General features: G+C 43.9%; 3 protein-coding genes across 5 annotated transcripts; all 3 read right to left on the minus strand.

Moving 5' to 3' along the window:
- Window positions 1-119: 119 nt before the first annotated feature.
- Window positions 120-14,564, minus strand: LOC125771236 (uncharacterized). Of its 2 annotated transcripts, none has more exons than XM_049441637.1 (2): window positions 14,198-14,564; window positions 120-6,151 (listed from the first exon to the last, which is right to left on the minus strand). In XM_049441637.1, the coding sequence occupies exon 2, from the start codon at window positions 6,133-6,135 to the stop codon at window positions 382-384; it is 5,754 nt and encodes a 1,917-aa protein (XP_049297594.1). In that variant the 5' UTR covers window positions 6,136-6,151; window positions 14,198-14,564; the 3' UTR covers window positions 120-381. The 2 variants fall into 2 exon arrangements, with proteins under 2 accessions (XP_049297594.1, XP_049297593.1); XM_049441636.1 differs by lacking the exon at window positions 14,198-14,564 and adding an exon at window positions 6,219-6,303.
- LOC125771235 (uncharacterized) lies at window positions 7,537-14,156 on the minus strand. Its single transcript, XM_049441635.1, has one exon. The coding sequence runs from the start codon at window positions 14,112-14,114 to the stop codon at window positions 8,274-8,276; it is 5,841 nt and encodes a 1,946-aa protein (XP_049297592.1). The 5' UTR covers window positions 14,115-14,156; the 3' UTR covers window positions 7,537-8,273.
- A 2,620-nt stretch (window positions 14,565-17,184) lies between the features above and the next one.
- On the minus strand, window positions 17,185-20,672 carry LOC125771238 (delta-aminolevulinic acid dehydratase). 2 transcript variants are annotated; one of them, XM_049441642.1, is made up of 7 exons: window positions 20,159-20,672; window positions 19,932-20,079; window positions 19,386-19,838; window positions 19,195-19,311; window positions 18,413-19,130; window positions 17,412-17,545; window positions 17,185-17,313 (listed from the first exon to the last, which is right to left on the minus strand). In XM_049441642.1, the coding sequence occupies exons 1-5, from the start codon at window positions 20,266-20,268 to the stop codon at window positions 18,972-18,974; spliced, it is 987 nt and encodes a 328-aa protein (XP_049297599.1). In that variant the 5' UTR covers window positions 20,269-20,672; the 3' UTR covers window positions 17,185-17,313; window positions 17,412-17,545; window positions 18,413-18,971. The 2 variants fall into 2 exon arrangements, with proteins under 2 accessions (XP_049297599.1, XP_049297598.1); XM_049441641.1 differs by lacking the exon at window positions 17,412-17,545 and adding an exon at window positions 18,213-18,345.
- Window positions 20,673-20,714: the final 42 nt, after the last annotated feature.

Genomic DNA, 20,714 nt, shown 5'->3' on the forward strand with positions numbered 1-20,714 from the left:
ATTTCGTTGACGTACCAGATCTTGCTCAGTTTTGTGTGATGCATCTATGTCTTACCCAATCATGCTGGTTTTGCAGTTCTCATATTTTTCTCCAATTAATTGCAGTTACCGCTTGATAGTGAAATTTGCAACAGAATGATAAGTAATCATTTATTTATAAAGTTGATTATATTATGTATCAATATGTTAAATGCACAGGCAAAGCTGCCTGTAAAAGCAGTTTAAATTTCTTTGCGTCCAGAGAGGTTCCCTGAGAGGTTCGAAGGCCTGGGAGACAGTTCTAACCGAGCAAGTATAAAAGAGATTTTTTAGATAAAATATCCATCTATTACCGTATATCCCAATATATTCTTCTTAATTATCATGCGAGTGGAATAATCGTTATCGATCTGTAATCGAGGTAGCAAGTATCAGCAATTCTTGCAGAAAATTTTCCGATTCGCTGAATCCTTGCGCCTGCACTACTCGTGCTATCGGTATTTCCGGCATTCTGGGTACTGACCCCTCAAGGATGGATTTAATTCGAGGTAGATCACGCTCGTCAACCTCCTGTAATGTGTGTCCTAGCTCATACTCCAGCAGCATTTTTGAGAGATCGTAGTCGTTGCAGAGCAATGAAAGTAAGACGAGATCGTCATCTCCTGCTAGTGTGATCCCCTGAATGTTGTTTTCGATCGCATAGTTCAGCAAACATTTGGCAGATTCAGTGTGCTTTAGCAGGAGAGCCATAAAAAGCACTGTCATGCCGTCACGGCACAATGTTAAGTTGGGTTTATACTGCAGTACCAGCTGCACCAATTCCAACGAATTGCTTCGTGCCGCTCGTTGTATTAAGTTATCATTGTCGTTGTCGAACGTGTCTATCGAGCTGGCGTCGTAATCAAGAATCATTTTTATTATACGACACTTGTTATTGATGTTAAGACCGGCAGCAAGATGCGCTGGTGTTACACCCATACTGTTTACTACCGACACATCAACTCGAAGCTGCAGCAACCTTTCAACTACATCTTGTCGACCTGCCATTATGGCGACATGTATCAATCTATTGCCAATAACACCATCGTCGATTTCCAGCGCGGAATAACCCTTTTCGTTGCGTAAATCCCGTCGAACACACTCATCGAGCAGATACTTTGATACAGCGTAGTCTTGTGAGTTTAGCAGAGAAACATGAAGTGCGGTCATACCGGTATGATCTGCCAATAATGTATTGGCACCATTCTCCACCAAGAGCTTTACCATTTCGAGTGTGTCTTTCGGAAAGCAGTGGTGCAACGGAGTTTCACCTTTCCAATCTCTGTAGTTGACCATATCAGTTAAATCAACGCCTTTTTCTGATGGGGGAAGAATGTCATACATGCAGCTAATTTGTTCGACTTGCCAGAAATACCTCGTAGCTCCATCGGCCGTAGAAAACTTGGCAAATAATATGGTAAAGTTGCTTAGTGCGACGTTGACAAACGTTAGGAAATCTTTTAAATTTTCTTCCAATGACACTTTGTCACGCAGAGCAAAAGTTGAATTGGGAAGCTCGATGAGTTCATCCTCTGTAGTTAACACGTAGCACGTGACCGGGGTCGAGGACTGAGCGTTTAGCGTAATCTGTTGCCATATCATCTCACCCAACATTGCACAGGTTTCCATCCGGGTGATCATATCTTCGCAGCTGTCCCGTGTATTCCACATCTTTGACACGTTGTTTCTTTTACCGAAACAGGTGAACACTGTGTCCCGTTCAAAGACGATACCGCCAAGAATGCCTAACTCCTCGATCGTACGCATTTGACGCGCCCAGCTGAGCAACTCTTGTACCATATCTTTATCTTGCGCTTGTAAAGCGCTAAACAACGAAGAAGATCCGTACGATTTTGACTCCTCAACGAATGAGATCATTTTCCAGCGCTGCAGCACCATTAACGCGTGTCGGAAGTGATCAAGATCGGAGGAAGGATTTTCCGCACAACGCTCGTTTACAAGCTTCTGGATCGTTTCAAACACATTCTTGTTCTTTTCTCGAATCGCTGCTTGCAGTGTTGTTGAGCTATCGAGCCAATCGAACCCTAATGTGCACAGTGAACGGATCATTTTGTCCGATATCATACGGTTTTGTACTGCAACAGTAAAGGGATGTTTTGCAATCGTAACGAACAACACGTGCTTGATGGATTTGATCTTACGCAGCAGTCGACATAGGCCATACTTTACGAGCAGAAGAAATGTGCATTGATTCGACTGCGGGTAGTCTGGATACATCACGTCTACCGGAACATCACCACGGTCCATCAGTAGCTGCACACAGTGCCACTGCTGCATTAATACTGCCTGATGCAGGATATAAGCTAAATTGATATTTGATGCAATCGCTGTAGCAGGACACCGCACTAGCAAATGCTGTAAAATGGATTGGTCACCCATACGAGCTGCTTTTTCACTGCATGCCACGAATGCGTCAGGAATAAAATGTCTAAATGCTTCATTTTCCAGCAGATATACCGCTGCGGTATAGTTTCTCGCCTGAACAGTTGTTTTGAGCAGAAATTTGAATGTATTACTTTCAATGTCCGCTTTTGCCATCATGTTGACGAAGATATCATTCCAGTGTACGATGATGGCAAGCAACAGTATCGCTGGATGAGGTACCGTGGATCGTGCTAGTAGCAAGTCTGCAATCGAACGAACACAGTAATATAACGCATCGCCCAACGGGCCACGATCGTTCGCAGTATGGAAAGCTTCAAAGTATGGCAGTATCTCCCGAACACCTGCTACGTTACCGTGCTCGATAAGCTTTCGCAAAATGGCGCCCCTATTGACGACCGCTACCAGATGGACGAACAGGTCCGTTTTGCGAACGTGAGCCATAAGCTCCTCCCAGTCAAACATCTCGTCGCGTATCAAACGATCACCACGGGCTATTGTACGATCGTAGGCTGCCTGAAAGTCGCGCAATTTTAATGCCATCGATACTTGATATTCAGGATCTTTACATACTTCTGAAAAATCAGGAAAATATTGATTCAGGTATTCTACAAGTGGCACATCAGCGTTGCAAGGGTTTATCAGTTCTGGTAGCTGAAAGAAGGTCGGAGCCAGGTAGGATTCATTCCGCGTACAGCAAAATCGTGCCTTCATTTCTGCACCTTCCTGTCCGATCGTGTGCATCCCTTGGATGTTTTTCGTTTTGAATGCTTCCAGCAATTGTTTCTGCAGATCAACCCAGTGATTCGTTTGGGCCAATGTCGGAACGTTAATATTCACCTTGTTAGCACCAGTATTTCCGAACAGTTGTATCTCGGTGTTGGAGAACACAAATGCATTAATTACGATCTTCTCCATTGAGCTATCCGTTAGCAGATTATAGGATAGGGCGTCATGGGCCAAGAAATTGCGATAATTTTTCCCCTGTATCATAGAGATGCGACTCTTCATGTAATGGAAACTATCGCCAAAGTAACCGACTGCGTACAGCATCTCGCAAAGCTCCAGCTGGATATGTTCGATAGCGCTTAACATTTGGGTTGGAAGCCCATACAACAACGTAACCAATCCGTCAACCGTATGCAGACCAAATCTTTCCAGAATTAATCGCAACTGATTGCGACTCTTGTCATACAGCTGCTGCAAATGGTTCTGATCGCGTTTGACCAACTCACGGGTAAGGTCCTTGTTCCAGGACAGTTTGCACTCCTTGCAGAACGTTTCCAGCACCTTCCATTTGTTGTCGATGAAGAAAATATCATTGTAGTAAGGCTTCAAGCGTTTATTGAGACGCTGTAACGCTTCTTCATCGATCTTGTTCGCGATCTTGAGATCATGCGTCAACTGACGCGTATGCAAAATGTAATCGAAGTCTTCGACGCAATCCATTGCTGTAGAACCATTCTTCAGAATGCCTGCAACAACGGAAGGATTGTACTTCAGCAAACGTTGATCCTTCCATTCTACCGCCAATGATTCGACGTGATTAGTTTGCCAGGACGTGCGCACCTGCTGGAAGAATTCTCCTTCCCATCTCATCGTTAGCTTCCAATCCAACAACCTTCGGACGGCAGCCAAATCGTCGCTAGAGAAACAGGCTCTCCGTATATCACTATAGTTAAAGTTATCGTTTTCCTTGAAGCAATCGCGCAATTTATTTACAATATCACGTTTTACTTGTAGATGTTTTTGTAAGTGCCGGAATGTGGGCATTGCGCCGATAGGTTCCTTTTCTACCTCCTCGAACGTGGCTTTGGCTTCATCGAAATACTGCGTCACCTGTTTGTAGCAAGCGAGCTGACGCTGTTCCAATGATTCCATATCACCGGCGTACACTACCAACGATCGCAACTCCTTGAATGTGTCACACTGGCGCATATAACCGTAGAACGATTGCCGGGCAACCATGACGGTAACGACATACAGCAGCTGAAATGCCATTCTCATCATGCCCAAGTTTGAACGAAATGTGTCACAGAGTGTTTTATCGAACGATTCTCCTAAAAGTTGCTTCTTCAAGGAGATACTGTGCGAAAACACTTCCCGAAAGGATTTGTTCATGATGGGGAAGAGTTCGGTCAGCATTGTACCCATAGCGTCCGCAGCCTTTCCCGGCATATTGGCAGAGTTGGTGGTGTTCTTGATGGCTTCGCCAAATACCTGTACCGTCCGTTTCATACACGCTATCTCGGCGAAATTGGATTTTGTGCGTTCTTTCGGGTTCGGTACAATGTTCTCGCAGTAGAAAACAGTCTTGTGCAGTGAGTAGTATTGCTTGGTTTTGCTGTAACATTTAAGCAACTTGCGTTTGATGCGACGATCTTTACCACGCATTAGATGAGCCAGATTAAAAGATTCACCTGACACGATGTCTGCGACGATGGTTTCGGTCACTTTTCCTTTTTTCCAATCGCCCATCAACCGGTTCACTACATTTTGTGGATGAGATACGTGACGCAAACGTTTCCCGATCTGCTCAATCAATTGCTCTCTGTACGTTTTATCTAACGCTTTTACCTTTCCGGTCATTTCTTCGGTCCACGGTTTGTCGATTCGTTTCACCTTATCTAGCATATCCTTGATAAGGCTATCCTTACTAGCGGTACTATCCATTTCTGATCGTCCCTTCAGTTGTTGGATCACGTGCGCTTTGTTCGGTAGATTGGAAGATTCCATTTTCATCAACAGATCCTTGATCAGTTTATTTTTATCTGCCGTACCAGACATTTCAATTGTTCTCACTATCGACAACAGTTCCGTTTCGGTTCGTTCCAGATACGTTTTCACTATTGCCAACTGTTCGCTTATCATGCGTACAAACTCGATCACCAGACATTTGTTAATCATTAGACGATACTCCTGAAACTGTTCCGGGTTGCGATAGATGGACAGAAATATGGCCACACAAAATATGGCCTCCTGCATTGGAAGATGAGCAAGAAATTGTTTGTGCTTTAGAAAATACAGATGGTTGTGCACGGTTTGCAGTCGATGCAGGAATTGATCGTCAACATCCGTGTACAGTCGGGTATTGTACTGCAGCTTTATCACACTCCAACATTCGCTTATAACGTCGATATGATTTTTCCATTCGTTTGGATCCTTCGTTCCCGACCAGTTGCCGGACAGCTTGCGAAACCCATAGTCGGACAGTTTCCACAACACAAAGTGACGCAGATCTTCCGACAGAACCACATTCTTTACATTTAGTTGAATTAACGCACTAGCTATGTGTTGGAATTCTTCCTCCTCCTTAAGCTTCTTGATATTAAGAAAAGTTCTAAATATCTGCAACGAGTCATGTCTTAACATCTTGTAGCAAGCGGTTGCATCATCCAATCCATCAATTTCTACTTTTATCAGAGCGTCAACCAATTCACTGTCTCCACCATTCGCCAGAGCACACTCGAGTACAGTTTGTCCTTCGCTATCGACGGTGGTGCTATCAAACAATCCGCTTGTCAATAAACAACGCACTACACCGAGATGACTCACACCGCCGATTTTCACACACAAATGCAGCGGAGATTCGCCGTATGAACGCCGGAACTCCAAGACGGTATCGATGGTCGCTTGTTTAATGCAATTTCCCAGCATCGTTTCATCACCGATCGTGATCGCTTCGAAGATGGTTTCAACCAAATTATTCTCCATCGCTAAAGAGGGGTCACTGCGGGATAATTTTTAAGTTACTTTAACAATATCACAGCTTGCGTATGCGCTGTCACGCAACTTACGTCTAGATTGGTGCGCAGCAAACAAATGACTTGTGAGGATCAGACGGCGATCAGGTGGGATTCCCCGTACGACAGTTAATCTCTCAGCATTTGATAACCATTCTCTCGCAATAAAGTGGGAGAGAAGAACACGTTTTTTACGCACACTCTTACAATGCGCGATGTGTGTACGCTTTTTTGTGCGTAAACTCGATTTTGAGCGAAAAGTTTTGGTTTAAAGGGAAATACCCGAAACAGTCGCTCCACGATCAAACTTTCCTTCATCTTCATTGGCTCACTTACGGTTGAGCACGTGTTGATTGCGCTGAAATGGCCAGTCAAAAAATCCGTTTCCCGGAAATTTGTTCCAATCTTCGACACGTTTACCTCAACTTGATCTAGCGAGCTCAATGTGTTTCTCTACGTACGTCTCGCGCCGAATGGATCGCTGATGAGCATCATCTTAGTGGGACATGTGTCCGGCATCCTCATAATGTGCTCCGACCACCGTATCATTCGGATCTTTGCTTTAGTCAGCATGTCTGCTTCGCAGCACAGCTCAGATTGGTAATCCAATCGTGGTAATCCAGGAGTATGTCCTGCTCACAAATACTGTTAAAGGAAATTCGATAATTCCGCACTCGCCGCTCGAAAATTCCAACGCTCTTGAGGCGTTTTAGGCCAGTAATGTACGAGATTAGTGGTCATAGAGGACTGAAGGACGTATCAGGGTGAAGGCACGATTTCCCGTAACATTTCTTTGCCTTGGTTGATATCCGAAGATACGATCGTCACATGGTAGCATAGCTTCCCAAGTTCCTCGCGAATGTCTGACAGGCTCAACCTATCACGGCCAGAGCTTCCGGCAAGCACATATTTTGTCTTTATCTCGTGGATTTTCATTGATATGACCCACGTGTAGTACAGTTACCGTAAGCAAATCATAGGTGTAAAGAAGGAATTGGTCAATAAGAAGAGGGGCAGCCGTGTTGCGCAAACCGAGCGAAACACTCGTGTTTTTCTTGTGCACACTAAAAATATTTAATTTCAATTGTAAAATAAGAAAAAGAAAGTGTACGAAAAAAACAACTTTTGCAGTTTCTGATTGTGCATTTAATTATGCCAGCGTTTCTATGTGAGGTGGGGTGAGAGTTTGTCGTACGAGCGCTCAAAATTAGGAGTCGGGGGTAGCGAGAATGAAGAAATTTCCCCTGTTTGATGCTTTTCTCAAAATAACAACAGACAGTAAAGTTTCAGCTTGGTTATAAAATTTACAACAAAGTAGTTACAAGTGATTTATTTTTATCAATGTAAAATTTTGTATAAATATGCCCATAGCACAGAAAAAGCTTCTTATAAAATTATTTAAAATCTCCTTGCTTCCTGAGAAGGTTTTGGATAAAATGCTTATACCCGCATATTCCATCAATTTTACGTGCACAAATATGCTTATCCAATGATGTCTTTAAGTAAGATGACCGTTAATTATTACTATTATTAAATAACGTATGTTTGCCGTACGGCTACATATAGTAATACTTTAAGTAAAGCTAAAGTTAATATAAAACTAATATTACAAGAGTAGAATAGCTACAATAGACTAATAGTCAATACGACAGGAGGGATTAAAAAGGAAATCCTAGACGGAAGCGGAAGGAAGATATTGGGAAGAAATATATTGAGGAATCGATGAGAGCAACGTTGGCGAATCAATACAATCAAGCAAGAGCGAGTAACAAATAAGGCGATTGTGCCTGAAGGCGGCGGTTCTCGATTGAGTCAATACCGAGCAGACGACACCTGGATTCATAATAATAATAATAGTTAGGCAAGGCAACAGAGGAACCACCCGGAAATTTGCGAACCGCAAACCTGGCGAAGGATCTCTGCCCTCGCTCTAAGCGCTCAATATGAATCCGAGCAATAGGGGCCCAGACTATAGAGCAATACACCGTTAATGACCTAACCAGCGTGCAAAACAGTCACAACGGATCAGAGAAATCTCGAACGAAGAAATGCCTAGCAGACTACATTATGTATCTATATGATACTATATGATCCTCATTGTGAAGTGAATTAATTGATTACCATAACACGGTTTACCTGGACCTCGTCAAGGACATAAGAATAGATTACAGGAGAGCTGATCCTGATAGCGAGTATCATCAACATCATCAAAAATTTATACGATTCAGTTAAATGTAGGATCTGTACTGCACGAAATACCGATATGTCCGGCATTACTAACTGCTCTGACTTATTTTGGAGTGCTACTTTAGCAGCAATGGTTTTCATTTTGGGGACTGACCCTTCAAGAATGGATTTAATTCGAGGTAGATCTCGCTCGTCAACCTGCTCTAATGTGTGCCCTAGTTCATACTCCAGCAGCATTTTCGATAGATCATAGTCGTTGCAGATCAATGAAAGTAGGACGAGATCATCATCTCCTGCTAGTGTGATTCCGTGGATGTTGTTTTCGATCGCATGCTTAACCAAACACTTGGCGCACTCGATGTGCTTGAGTACGATAGCCATGAAAAGCGCCGTCGTACCATTACGGCACAAGGTCAAGTTGGGTTTATACTGCAATACCAGCTGCATCAGTTGCAGTGAGTTCCTTCGTGCCGCAAATTGTATTAAAGTGTCATCGTCGTGTCCGAAGGTGTCTATCGAGCTGGCTTCGCATTGATTTTCGAACTCAATAATCATTTTTACTATACGACACTTGTTGTAGACATTATTGGCGGCAGCATAATGCACTGGTGTAATACCCGCACCGTTCACCACCGACACATCGACGCGAAGTTCCAATAACCGTTGTACGATATCTTGTCGACCTGCCGCTATGGCGTTATGTATCAATCTGTCACCAGAAATAGGATTACATACCTCCATCACTGAACAACCCTTTTCATTGCGTAGATCCCGTCGAACACACTCATCGAGCAGATACCGTGCTAGTGTATAGTCCAGTGTGTGCACCAGCGAAATTGTGATGGGAGACTTGCCTGTTTTATCCTCCAACAGTGGGTTGGCCCCGTTCTCCACCAAGAGCTTTACTATTTCGAGTGAATTTTTCAAAACACATACATGCAATGCAGTTTCACCATTCAAATTTTTGTAATTGACCACATCAGTTAAATCAACGCCTTTTTGTGACGGTGGAAGAATGTCGTACATGCAGCTAATTTGCTCGATTTGCCAGAAATACCTCGTAGTTCCATCGGTCGTAGAAAACTTGGCAAAAAATATGGTAAAGTTGCTTAGTGCGACATTGACAAACGTTAGGAAATCTTTTAAATTTTCTTCCAATGACACTTTGTCACGCAGAGCAAAAGTTGAATTGGGAAGCTCGATGAGTTCATCCTCTGTAGTTAACACGTAGAACGTGACCGGGGTCGAGGACTGAGCGTTTAGCGTAATCTGTTGCCATATCATCTCACCCAACATTGCACAGGTTTCCATCCGGGTGATCATATCTTCGCAGCTGTCCCGTGTATTCCACATCTTTGACACGTTGTTTCTTTTACCGAAACAGGTGAACACTGTCTCCCGTTCAAAGACAATACTGCCAAGAATCCCTAGCTCCTCGATCGTACGCATTTCACGCGCCCAGCTGAGCAACTCTTGTACCATATCTTTATCTTGCGCTTGTATAGCGCTAAACAACGAAGAAGATCCGTACGATTTTGACTCCTCAACGAATGAAATCATTTTCCAGCGCTGCAGCACCATTAACGCGTGTCGGAAGTGATCAAGATCGGAGGAAGGATTTTCCGCACAACACTCGTTTACAAGCTTCTGGATCGTTTCAAACACATTCTTGTTCTTTTCTCGAATCGCTGCTTGCAGTGTTTTTGAGCTATCGAGCCAATCGAACCCTAATGCGCGCAGTGAACGGATCATTTTGTCCGATGTCATACGGTTTTGTACTGCCACAGTAAAGGGATGTTTTGCAATCGTAACGAACAACTCGTTCTTGATGGATTTGATTCTTCGAAGTAGTCGATATCGGCCGTACTTTACAAGCAGAAGAAGTGTGCATTGTTTCTGTCGCGGGTACGTGTCATATATCGTGTCCACCGGAACATCACGCTCCAGCAGTAGCTGCACACAGTGCCACTGCTGCGATAATGCTGCCTGATGCAGGCTAGAAGCTAAACTATTATTTGCAATCAATGTAGTAGGACACAACTCTATGAAATACTGCAAAATGGATTGGTCACCCATGCGAGCCGATATTTCACAGCATTCCTGAAATACGTCGGGAATAACGTGTGTAAATGCTTCATTTTCCAGTAGATAAACCGTGGCGGTATAGTTTCTCGACATGACGGCCGATATGAGTAAATATATATGTGTATCCTCTTCAATATCAGCTTTAGCCATCATGGTGGTAAAGAAATCATTCCAGTGCAAGAGAATGGCAAGGAACAGCAACCCTGGACGAGGTATGCCCAATCGTTGTATTAGTAAATCTGCAACCGAACGCACACAGTAAAGTAACGCTTTGTATAACGCGTGAGAAACGTCCGAAACATAGGAATTTACGCTTAAGTACGGTATTATCTCCCGAACACCTGATGTGTTACCGTGCACAATAAGCTCTTTCAAGACGACAGGGTCTTGATCGTTGTGAATGATCCTTTCCGGAAGGATGAACAGATTCAGATTTTGAATGAGATCCTTAACGTCCTTCCAATCAAATATCCATTTCCATATCAAACAATTACCACGGTTACTTGTACTATCGTATCTTGGATCATTAAATCGCTCTAAAAATTCGGGAAAGTATTGATTCAGGTATTCTACAATTGACACATCGGTGTTAGAAGGAGTTATCAGCTCTGGAAGTTGAAAGAAAGCCGAAGCCAGGTATGATTCATTCCGCGTACAGCAAAATCGTGCCTTCACTTCTCCGCCTTCCTGTCCTATCATGTGCATCCCTTGGACGTCTTCTCTTTTGAATGCTTCCAGCAATTGTTTCTGCAGATCAACCCAGTGATTCGTGTGGGACAATGTTGGAACGTTAATATGCGCCTTGTTAGCACCAGTATTTCCGAACAGTTTTAACTCGGTGTTGGAGAACACAAATGCATTAATTACGATCTTCTCCATTGAGCTGTCCGTTAGCAGATTATAGGATAGGGCGTCATGGGCCAATAAGTTGCGATAGTTTTTCCCCTGTATCATAGGAATGCGACTCATCAGGTAATGGAAGCTATCGCCAAAGTAATTGACTGCTTTCAGCATCTCGCAAAGCTCCAGTTGGATGTATTCAATAGCACTTAGTATATGGGTTGGAAGCTCGTGTAACCGCGTAACCAATCCGTCAACAGTATCTAGACGATACGTTTTCAGAATTCCTAGCAACTGATTGCGACTATTGTCGTACAGCTGCTGTAAATGATCCAGATCACGTTTGATCAACTCACGGGAAAGTTCCTTGTTCCAGGACAGTTTACGCTCCTTACAGAACGTTTCCAGTACCTTCCATTTTCTGTCGATGATGAAGATATCATTGTAGTAATATTTCAAACGTTCATTGAGATTCTGCAACGCTTTCTCATCGATCTTGTCCAGGATTTCGATATCCTGAGTAAACTGACGAGTGTGTTCTATGTATTCGAATTCTTCGACGCAATCCATCTGAAGAGAACCAACTCTCATAAGATTTGTAATTAAGGCAGGATCATACTTCAACAAATGTTGATTCTTAAATTCTATCGATTCCATCGATACGAAGTAATGAGATTTCCAGAATGTGCGCACCTCCTGGAAGAAATCGCTTGTCCATTTCATGTTAAGCTTCCAATCCAACAACCTTCGGACGGCAGCCAAATCGTCGCTAGAGAAACATGCTCTGCGTATATCACTATATGTAAAGACTTTGTTTTGTAGGAGGCATTCGTGGAAGTTTTTTACAAGCTTTTGTTTTACTCGCATATGCATGTGTAAGTTCTCAAACTCGGGAATTTTGTTGTCAGATTCCTTTTCTAACTCCTCGCACGTGGATTTCACTTTATCGAAATATTGCGTCACCTGGTTGTAGCAAGTGAGGTACGACTTTTCCAATGCTTCCATATCGTCGACGTAGAGTACCAACGATCGCAGCTCCCTGAAAGTGTTACACTGGCGCATATAACCGTAAAACGAATGCTTTACAACCATTACGGCAACGACATACAGTATTTGAAATGTCATTCTGACGATGTCAAAGTTCCAACGGAGCCCGTCGCAAAACTGACTATCGAACGATTCTTGTAAGAGCTGCTTCTTCAAGGAGATACTGTGCGAAAACACTTCTCGAAAGGATTTATTCATGACGAGAAATAATTCGGTCAGCATTGTACCCAAAGCGTCTGCAGCCTTTCCAGGCATATTGGCAGAGTTGGTGGTGTTCTTGAAAGCTTCGCCGAATACCTGCACCGTCCGTTTCATACACGCCGTTTCGACGTAAGTGGATTGAGTACGTTCTTTAGCATTCGGTACAATGTTCCCACAGTAAAACAAGGTCTTGCGCAGTGAGTAGTATTGCTTGGTTTTGCTGTAACATTTAAGCAACTTGCGTTTGATGCGACGATCTTTACCACGCATTAGATGAGCCAGATTAAAAGATTCACCTGACACGATGTCTGCGACGATGGTTTCGGTCACTTTTCCTTTTTTCCAATCGCCCATCAACCGGTTCACTACATTTTGTGGATGAGATACGTGACGCAAACGTTTCCCGATCTGCTCAATCAATTGCTCTCTGTACGTTTTATCTAACGCTTTTACCTTTCCGGTCATTTCTTCGGTCCACGGTTTGTCGATTCGTTTCACCTTATCTAGCATATCCTTGATAAGGCTATCCTTACTAGCGGTACTATCCATTTCTGATCGTCCCTTCAGTTGTTGGATCACGTGCGCTTTGTTCGGTAGATTGGAAGATTCCATTTTCATCAACAGATCCTTGATCAGTTTATTTTTATCTGCCGTACCAGACATTTCAATTGTTCTCACTATCGACAACAGTTCCGTTTCGGTTCGTTCCAGATACGTTTTCACTATTGCCAACTGTTCGCTTATCATGCGTACAAACTCGATCACCAGACATTTGTTAATCATTAGACGATACTCCTGAAACTGTTCCGGGTTGCGATAGATGGACAGAAATATGGCCACACAAAATATGGCTTCCTGCATTGGCAGATGAGCAAGGAATTGTTTGTGCTTTAGAAAATACAGATGGTTGTGCACGGTTTGCAATCGATGCAGGAACTGATCGTCAACATCCGCGTACAGTCGGGTATTATACTGCAGCTTTATAACACTCCAACATTCGCTTATAACGTCGATATGATTTTTCCATTCGTTTGGATCCTTCGTTCCGGACCAGTTGCCGGACAGCTTCCGAAAACCATAGTCGGACAGTTTCCACAGAATGAAGTGACGCAGATCTTCCGACAAAACCACATTCTTTACATTTAGTTGAATTAACGCACTCGCTATGTGTTGGAATTCTTCTTCCTCCTTAAGCTTCTTGATATTAAGAAAAGTTCTAAATATCTGCAATGAGTCATGTCTTAACATCTTGTAGCAAGCGGTTGCATCATCCAGGCCATCAATTTCTACTTTTATCAGAGCGTCAACCAACTCACTATCTCCACCTTCAGCCAGAGCACACTGGAGAACGGTTTGTCCTTCGCTATCGACGGTGGTACTATCAAACAATCCGCTCGCCAATAAACAACGCACTACACCGAGATGACTCACACCGCCGATTTTCACACACAAATGCAGTGGAGATTCGCCGTATGAACGCCGGAACTCCAAGACGGTATCGATGGTCGCTTGTTTTATGCAATTTCCCAGCATCGTTTCATCACCGATCGTGATCGCTTCGTAGATACTTTTAACCAAATTATTCTCCATCGCTTAAAAGGGGATACTGTGGGATAATTTTTAAGTTACTTTAACAATATCACACCTTGCGTATGCGCTGTCACGCAACTTACGTCTAAATTGGTGCGCCGAAAATAAACGACTGATGATCGTGCGACGATCAGGTGGGATTCCCCGCACGACAGTTAATCTCTCAGCATTTGATAACCATTCTCTCGCAATAAAGTGGGAGAGAAGAACACGTTTTTTTACGCACACTCTTACAATGCGCGATGTGTGTACACTTTTTTGTGCGTAAACTTGATTTCGAAAGTAAAAAATTTGGTTTTAAGGGAAATATGGAGGGGAAATTCCCCCCACTTGGCAAAAGTCGTACGACATCGAGGCTTATTAGCCGGCTTATTAAAGGCTTACTAGCAACTTAGTAAGCCTCGTTCGTGGATCGTTCGCGGGGGTGGGGGAATCGGGTACAGGGGGCGGGGCGTATGCCGTATGTACGCTTGTATATAGCCTGCAAGCTTGCAGGCTTATTTATAACCCAATGTGCAATTCAACCACGCCTGCTAATAAATACTATTGCCGCTATGTTCTGGCCTACAGGCGAAGTGAGATAAAAAACGTGCACATACGCATATACACGGTACGCTGTCGATCCCAATTAGTCCTTTCTCCCTCTACCTAACTAACGATCATCCTGCTAAAGCGAGAATGCGTGTTGGGATCGCGCGTCGATACGCACTAACACATTCAAAGACACCATGCGTGTACACAGCGTACGAGCGCCTGCACGATCCTAGGGGCGTGACGCGGGTCGATGTGGAATCCATGTGGAACGCATCGGGATTGCTCGCAGCGTACGGGCGCATGCACGATCCTGGCGGATGAATATGGAAGCTTTCGAGTCCATGTGGAATCCTGTCGGAATCCATCACGGCGTCCATGTGGAAAGCAACGCTAGCCCTCGCAGTGTACGGGCGCTTGCACGATCCTTGCGGGTGAATGTTTAATGCCGGTGAATGAGTCCATGTGGAAAGCAACGCATCCGCAGCGGACGGTGTTTTGGTCGCGATGGTCGTGGCGTAGCGTGCAAAAGCGCGTTCAGTTTTCTTCATTTATTTGTATTAAAATTATTATTTATTTACAAACCACCGATTACAATATGTTGGCCACACTTTGGGCTAATAGTTGCAAGATTTTCCCGTGTGGTATTTAGATAAAATAATACTAAAATTCAATGACAAAAACAAGGTATTTTTCGCTACAATGCTATGCCTTGCTTTAGCTATTTCCTCGCGGCCGTCCGTAACGGCTTTGGTTTTTAGCGAATAACTAAAAAAGATGAAGAGCTAGACGAAAATGATGTTCTACAAAGTTGTAAAGAATAACATTTTGCATCTTTTAAAGATTTTTATAGATTTTTATACAAATGATTAACCATGTTATTTTGATTAAATATATCGGGGATTGCTTCAGCGTCACAAATTTAATTTTTAAATTCTTTCAAACATACGATTTAGATAAAAGTGTAAAGGACAGTGTTGACCTACTTATGAACAACTGTTATGAAAAATTAAGGGCTTCTGAACAGCTTTTAAATTGATCGTTCACTGCCTCTAGTCCCATCGTGCGACACCTAATCGACGCATTCTTTTACATTCATATTCTTTACCTATGTACCCGTACGCATCACTGGTACGCGGGTCGGTGTTTAGCCGGTAACCATTTCTTGGCCAAGCAATGGTTTGTGGTATGACTCAGTTATCATCAGAGGTATTCGGTTTCCTCTAGTCGAACCTACATAGCATCCTGTGTTCATTACCTGCCTACAAGAACCAGTAACACCTTCCGCATGTATAGGCGCGTAGCGACAACGAACAGTGCTAGTTACCTGTCGTCTGTCTGAACGCTCATGGGAAAAAAATAGCACGTGTAGCAGCTACCTCGTATTTATGTGTGTTTAAAGAAATTTTCCATTAAACCACACCTTGAGGGTAGTTGAAAAGGTCCAAACAGCGTCTAATATTTTTTATCGGAACGGCCGTATGGTAGGAAACAAACCTGACATGCAATATTTTTCCCCAAAAATTATCTAAAAGCACGAAAGAATTATTTTTTGCATCATACGTGCAGTGAAATCCATTCCCATTCAGCTTCATTTATATACGGTACACAACGTACCCCCTCAACGACTGGTCGGATGGCGCAAATGTAAGCATGACTTTCTTCTACACCAATTTCTAATCCAATGTTCTCTATCATTTCAGCAAAAGCTCCAAGGAAATTGTATGGGGAAAAAAGATTCTCTCACGCTCTCACGAGAGAGTGAATTTGAGGAACCCCCCTGGCGATTTTATTTTCTGAAATTCATTTATTTTTTTGCTAAAATCCGGCGTAAATCCACACGCTACGAACGCTCGCGGGCGACTGAAGCGGGCGTGGCTACGCGGGGCTTTATATACCAACCCGGTTTGAGTGTGTGCGTGTGGTCGCTAAATGTCTTCCTCCGGGACTCCGCGGTGGATTCCGAACAGACCCGTTAGGGACCATGAGAACAAAAGAAACTCGACCGCATGAACTCGCTTTTGCATGACTGGGTAATAAGCGTTGGTAGCCTAATAAGCTTCAGTGTGTCTCGTTCTTTCCTTCGCTTTTTTGTTCTTTCTCGCTTTCCCTTTCTTTCCTATTGCTGCATTCGGGACACCCTCGTCCCGAACACATCACGACCGTGAACGAAATAATTACCAGGAAATACATCCCACTTGGCAAAAGTCGTACGACATTGAGGCTTATTAGCCGGCTTATTAAAGGCTTACTAGCAACTTAGTAAGCCTCGTTCGTGGATCGTTCGCGGGGGTGGGGGAATCGGGTATAGGGGGCGGGACGTATGTACGCTTGCATACGAGCATGCAAGCTTGCAAGCATGGAAGCTCCCAAGCTTATTTATAATAAGCCTGGAAGCCAAAAAATTAGCTTTATTTTGTCCCGTTCTTTCCTTCGCTTTTTTCTTTCTCGCTTTCCCTTTCTTTCCTATTGCTGCATTCGGGACACCCTCGTCCCAAACACACCACGACCGTGAACGAAATAATTACCAGGAAATACATACGATCCCTTTTTTTATTGCACCTACGCTCATCATGCGCAAGCGGTCGCTGGACGAACAGGTAAAAAAAACTGCCGGCGTTCTGCGAAGCGGACGGTGGGATGGGGTTCCTATGTTCGGCAGAGGTTTCTGTAAATATATAGAAGAAAAAAAAAACGGAGAGACATGAGAAATCTTTACACTTTGTTTTTTTTTCTTTAACTCATTTCGAGTGTTAAAATGCGTACCTCTCAAGACGGCGAGTATTCAGCACTCTCTCTCGATGTGATTTGTCCTGCCATCCTGCGGTTTAACTCCGGTTTCACCCTTTCCGCTTCACGGCCAAACTCTTTCCATCAGCTGATCGACTCGATGGGATTCACTACGCACAAAACACAAGGAATAGAATTAATTCACTTATCACAATCACTAGTTTTCACATTACTTACCGGAGCAAAGAATCACTTCACAAAACACGATAACGCTTGCGCACACACCTCCGCCTCCAGCAAAGGCCAAAGTCATATGAATACGCCAAAGACAGGGCAAAAGCAATTTTGCAGTGAAAGAAAGGAGGCAGCGAAAAACAATATAGTGCCACACTCCTCGACAGGCTTCAAAGTGTGGAACCAAAATTGTCTATCACTTCGAGTGTGGGACCGTTCAGGTGTGGGGTGGGTTGGTGACGCAGGTTGCGGTGAGGGTTTACATAGAATATAGGAGCGTGTGTGAGTGAGGTAGGGTGGTGGAGTGAGAGTTTGTCGTACGATCGCTCGAAAGTGAGGGTCAGGGGTAGCGAGAATGAAGAAATTTCCCCCCTCTCATGCGATTTCTGCCAAGTGGGATACGATCCCTTTTTTTATTGCACATCATGCGACGAACAGGTAAAAAAAACTGCCGGCGTTCTGCGAAGCGGTCGGTGGGATGGGGTTCCTATGTTCGGCAGAGGTTTCTGTAAATATATAGAAGAAAAAAAAACGGAGAGACATGAGAAATCTTTACACTTTGTTTTTTTTTCTTTAACTCATTTCGAGTGTTAAAATGCGTACCTCTCAAGACGGCGAGTATTCAGCACTCTCTCCGATGTGATTTGTCCTGCCATCCTGCGGTTTAACTCCGGCTTCACTCTTTCCGCTTCACGGCCAAACTCTTTCCATCAGCTGATCGACTCGATGGGATTCACTACGCACAAAACACAAGGATTAGAATTAATTCACTAATCACAATCCCTAGTTTTCACATTACTTACCGGAGCAAAGAATCACTTCACAAAACACGATAACGCTTGCGCACACACCTCCGCCTCCAGCAAAGGCCAAAGTCATATGAATACGCCAAAGACAGGGCAAAAGCAATTTTGCAGTGAAAGAAAGGAGACAGCGAAAAAAAATATAGTGCCACACTCCTCGACAGGCTTCAAAGTGTGGAACCAAAATTGTCTAACACTTCGAGTATGGGACCGTTCAGGTGTGGGGTGGGTTGGTGACGCAGGTTGCGGTGAGGGTTTACATAGAATATAGGAGCGTGTGTGAGTGAGGTAGGGTGGTGGAGTGAGAGTTTGTCGTACGATCGCTCGAAAGTGAGGGTCAGGGGTAGCGAGAATGAAGAAATTTCCCCCCTCTCATGCGATTTCTGCCAAGTGGGTGTCATCCCGAGTATGGGTTGTCGCATTCATTATGATATATCACTCGTGAAATTGATAAAATAAATCGCATTTGTTTCGATTCCAGTAGATTCATTTCCAATGTAATTAATGTAAAATAGAGCTTTGTCCCAACACCTAACCATTTCTAACAAAACGAGATAAATTATTTCTTCAACCAATCGAGCACGAGTGGTGTAAAGTAGGATATGATACAGTCGGCACCGGCACGGCGCATACCTACCAGCACTTCCCACAGAACAGTCTTCAAATCAAAGGCACCAATTTCTCCCACATTTAGCAGCATCGAATACTCTCCCGATACCTTCAAAAAGAAATGCACACGTATTATTTGCTTAAAACATCGAACATGGAGTGTTTTACATTACCTGGTAGATAAACAGCGGCAGTTCGGGATATTCGTCCTTTACTTGCTTCACAATATCTAAATAAGCCATACCGGGCTTTACCATGAGCATGTCGGCACCTTCCTCGACGTCACGTTTCTGTAACAACAAACACGACAAATTGATTCCATTTTTATAATTGAATGGTGGTTGGTGATAACAATCGAACGTACCGCCGCCCGTTTGGCAATGCCTTTCGATCCCGGTGGCAATTGGTAGCATTTCCGATCGCCGAATGCAGGGGCTGATTTGGCCGCATCACGGAACGGTCCATAGAAGCCGGACGCAAACTTGACCGAGTACGACAGCACCGAACACCGGTTATCTAGGTTGTTGGCGCGTAACATTTGCTTTATCGCGTAAATGCGATTGTCCATCATGTCGGACGGTGCAACAATGTGGGCACCTGCCTTTGCATACGCCAGGGCAATTTCAGCGATGCGCTTTATGCTGGGCTCATTGTCGATAACACCGTCCGGTGTCAATACACCACAGTGACCGTGGTCGGTGTACGGGCATAGGCACACGTCGCACGCAATCAACAGATCGGGGAAGGCGGCACGTAGTCGGGGCAGTGCGCGTATCACCGGATTTGTGGCGCAATCGGCTCCCGAACCGATGGAGTCCTAAAATTAGAAGATCATGAAGCAAAGCAGTGATAATGAGCATTCATGGCGCATGTTATCACAGCTGTACGAAAACAGCAGTCGCCAAAGTACCTTAGGCAGATTGTCGACCACACCGAACAGTAGAATCGATTGGAGCCCTTTCGTCACCAATGGTTGTAGGTGAGCAAGCAGGGTGGTGATACCGTAACGGGAAACTCCCGGCATGCTTGGAATGTGCTGAACAGCTTCATCGTCGTCACTGTGAAGCAAAAGGAATAGAAAATCGAGATTAAAACAAAGCTACTGAACACTTACAAAATCCGGGAACTTTTTCGTACACTAAAAACACGGGATACATCAGATTGTGCGCTTCAATCGCCACATCCTGGCACTGCAGTTTTCGTAGCGTTGGATGGAATATACTGCTATGCAGCTTGATCGACGACATTGCTAAGGAAGCTGGACGAAAGCGTCACACGAGGAATGATTTGCAAATTGTACCGAGCGCGTGCCGTGTGCGTTCCAGGCGAAAGCGTGTGCGGTGAATGAAGTGGATCTAGACTACGCTGGAACCATTACCTTTCTCGGCGGGGTGGATTGTGTAATTTACAATCGCGATTGCTTTTTGTTTGTGTTGATGAACCGCAGCACGTGCACACGCATACTATCGAAGTGCCGCACAAGCGCTGGGTAGCACCTTTAGCGCGGAATGTTTTTGCATTTTAATTCGTTCTGAAGCAGAACTATTTACACGATTGTTTCATTTACGAATTTAGTAACTAAGCCCTGTAAAGTTACCAAAAACAACACGATTATACCCTGTGGATTAACTGTTTATGCGGTTTCTATTATGTGCGGAATTATGCGTAAACATATGTTTTTGACAATAGATAA

This window comes from Anopheles funestus, chromosome 3RL, assembly GCF_943734845.2.
Source record: "Anopheles funestus chromosome 3RL, idAnoFuneDA-416_04, whole genome shotgun sequence".
In the NCBI taxonomy this organism is placed as follows: Eukaryota; Metazoa; Arthropoda; class Insecta; order Diptera; family Culicidae; genus Anopheles; species Anopheles funestus.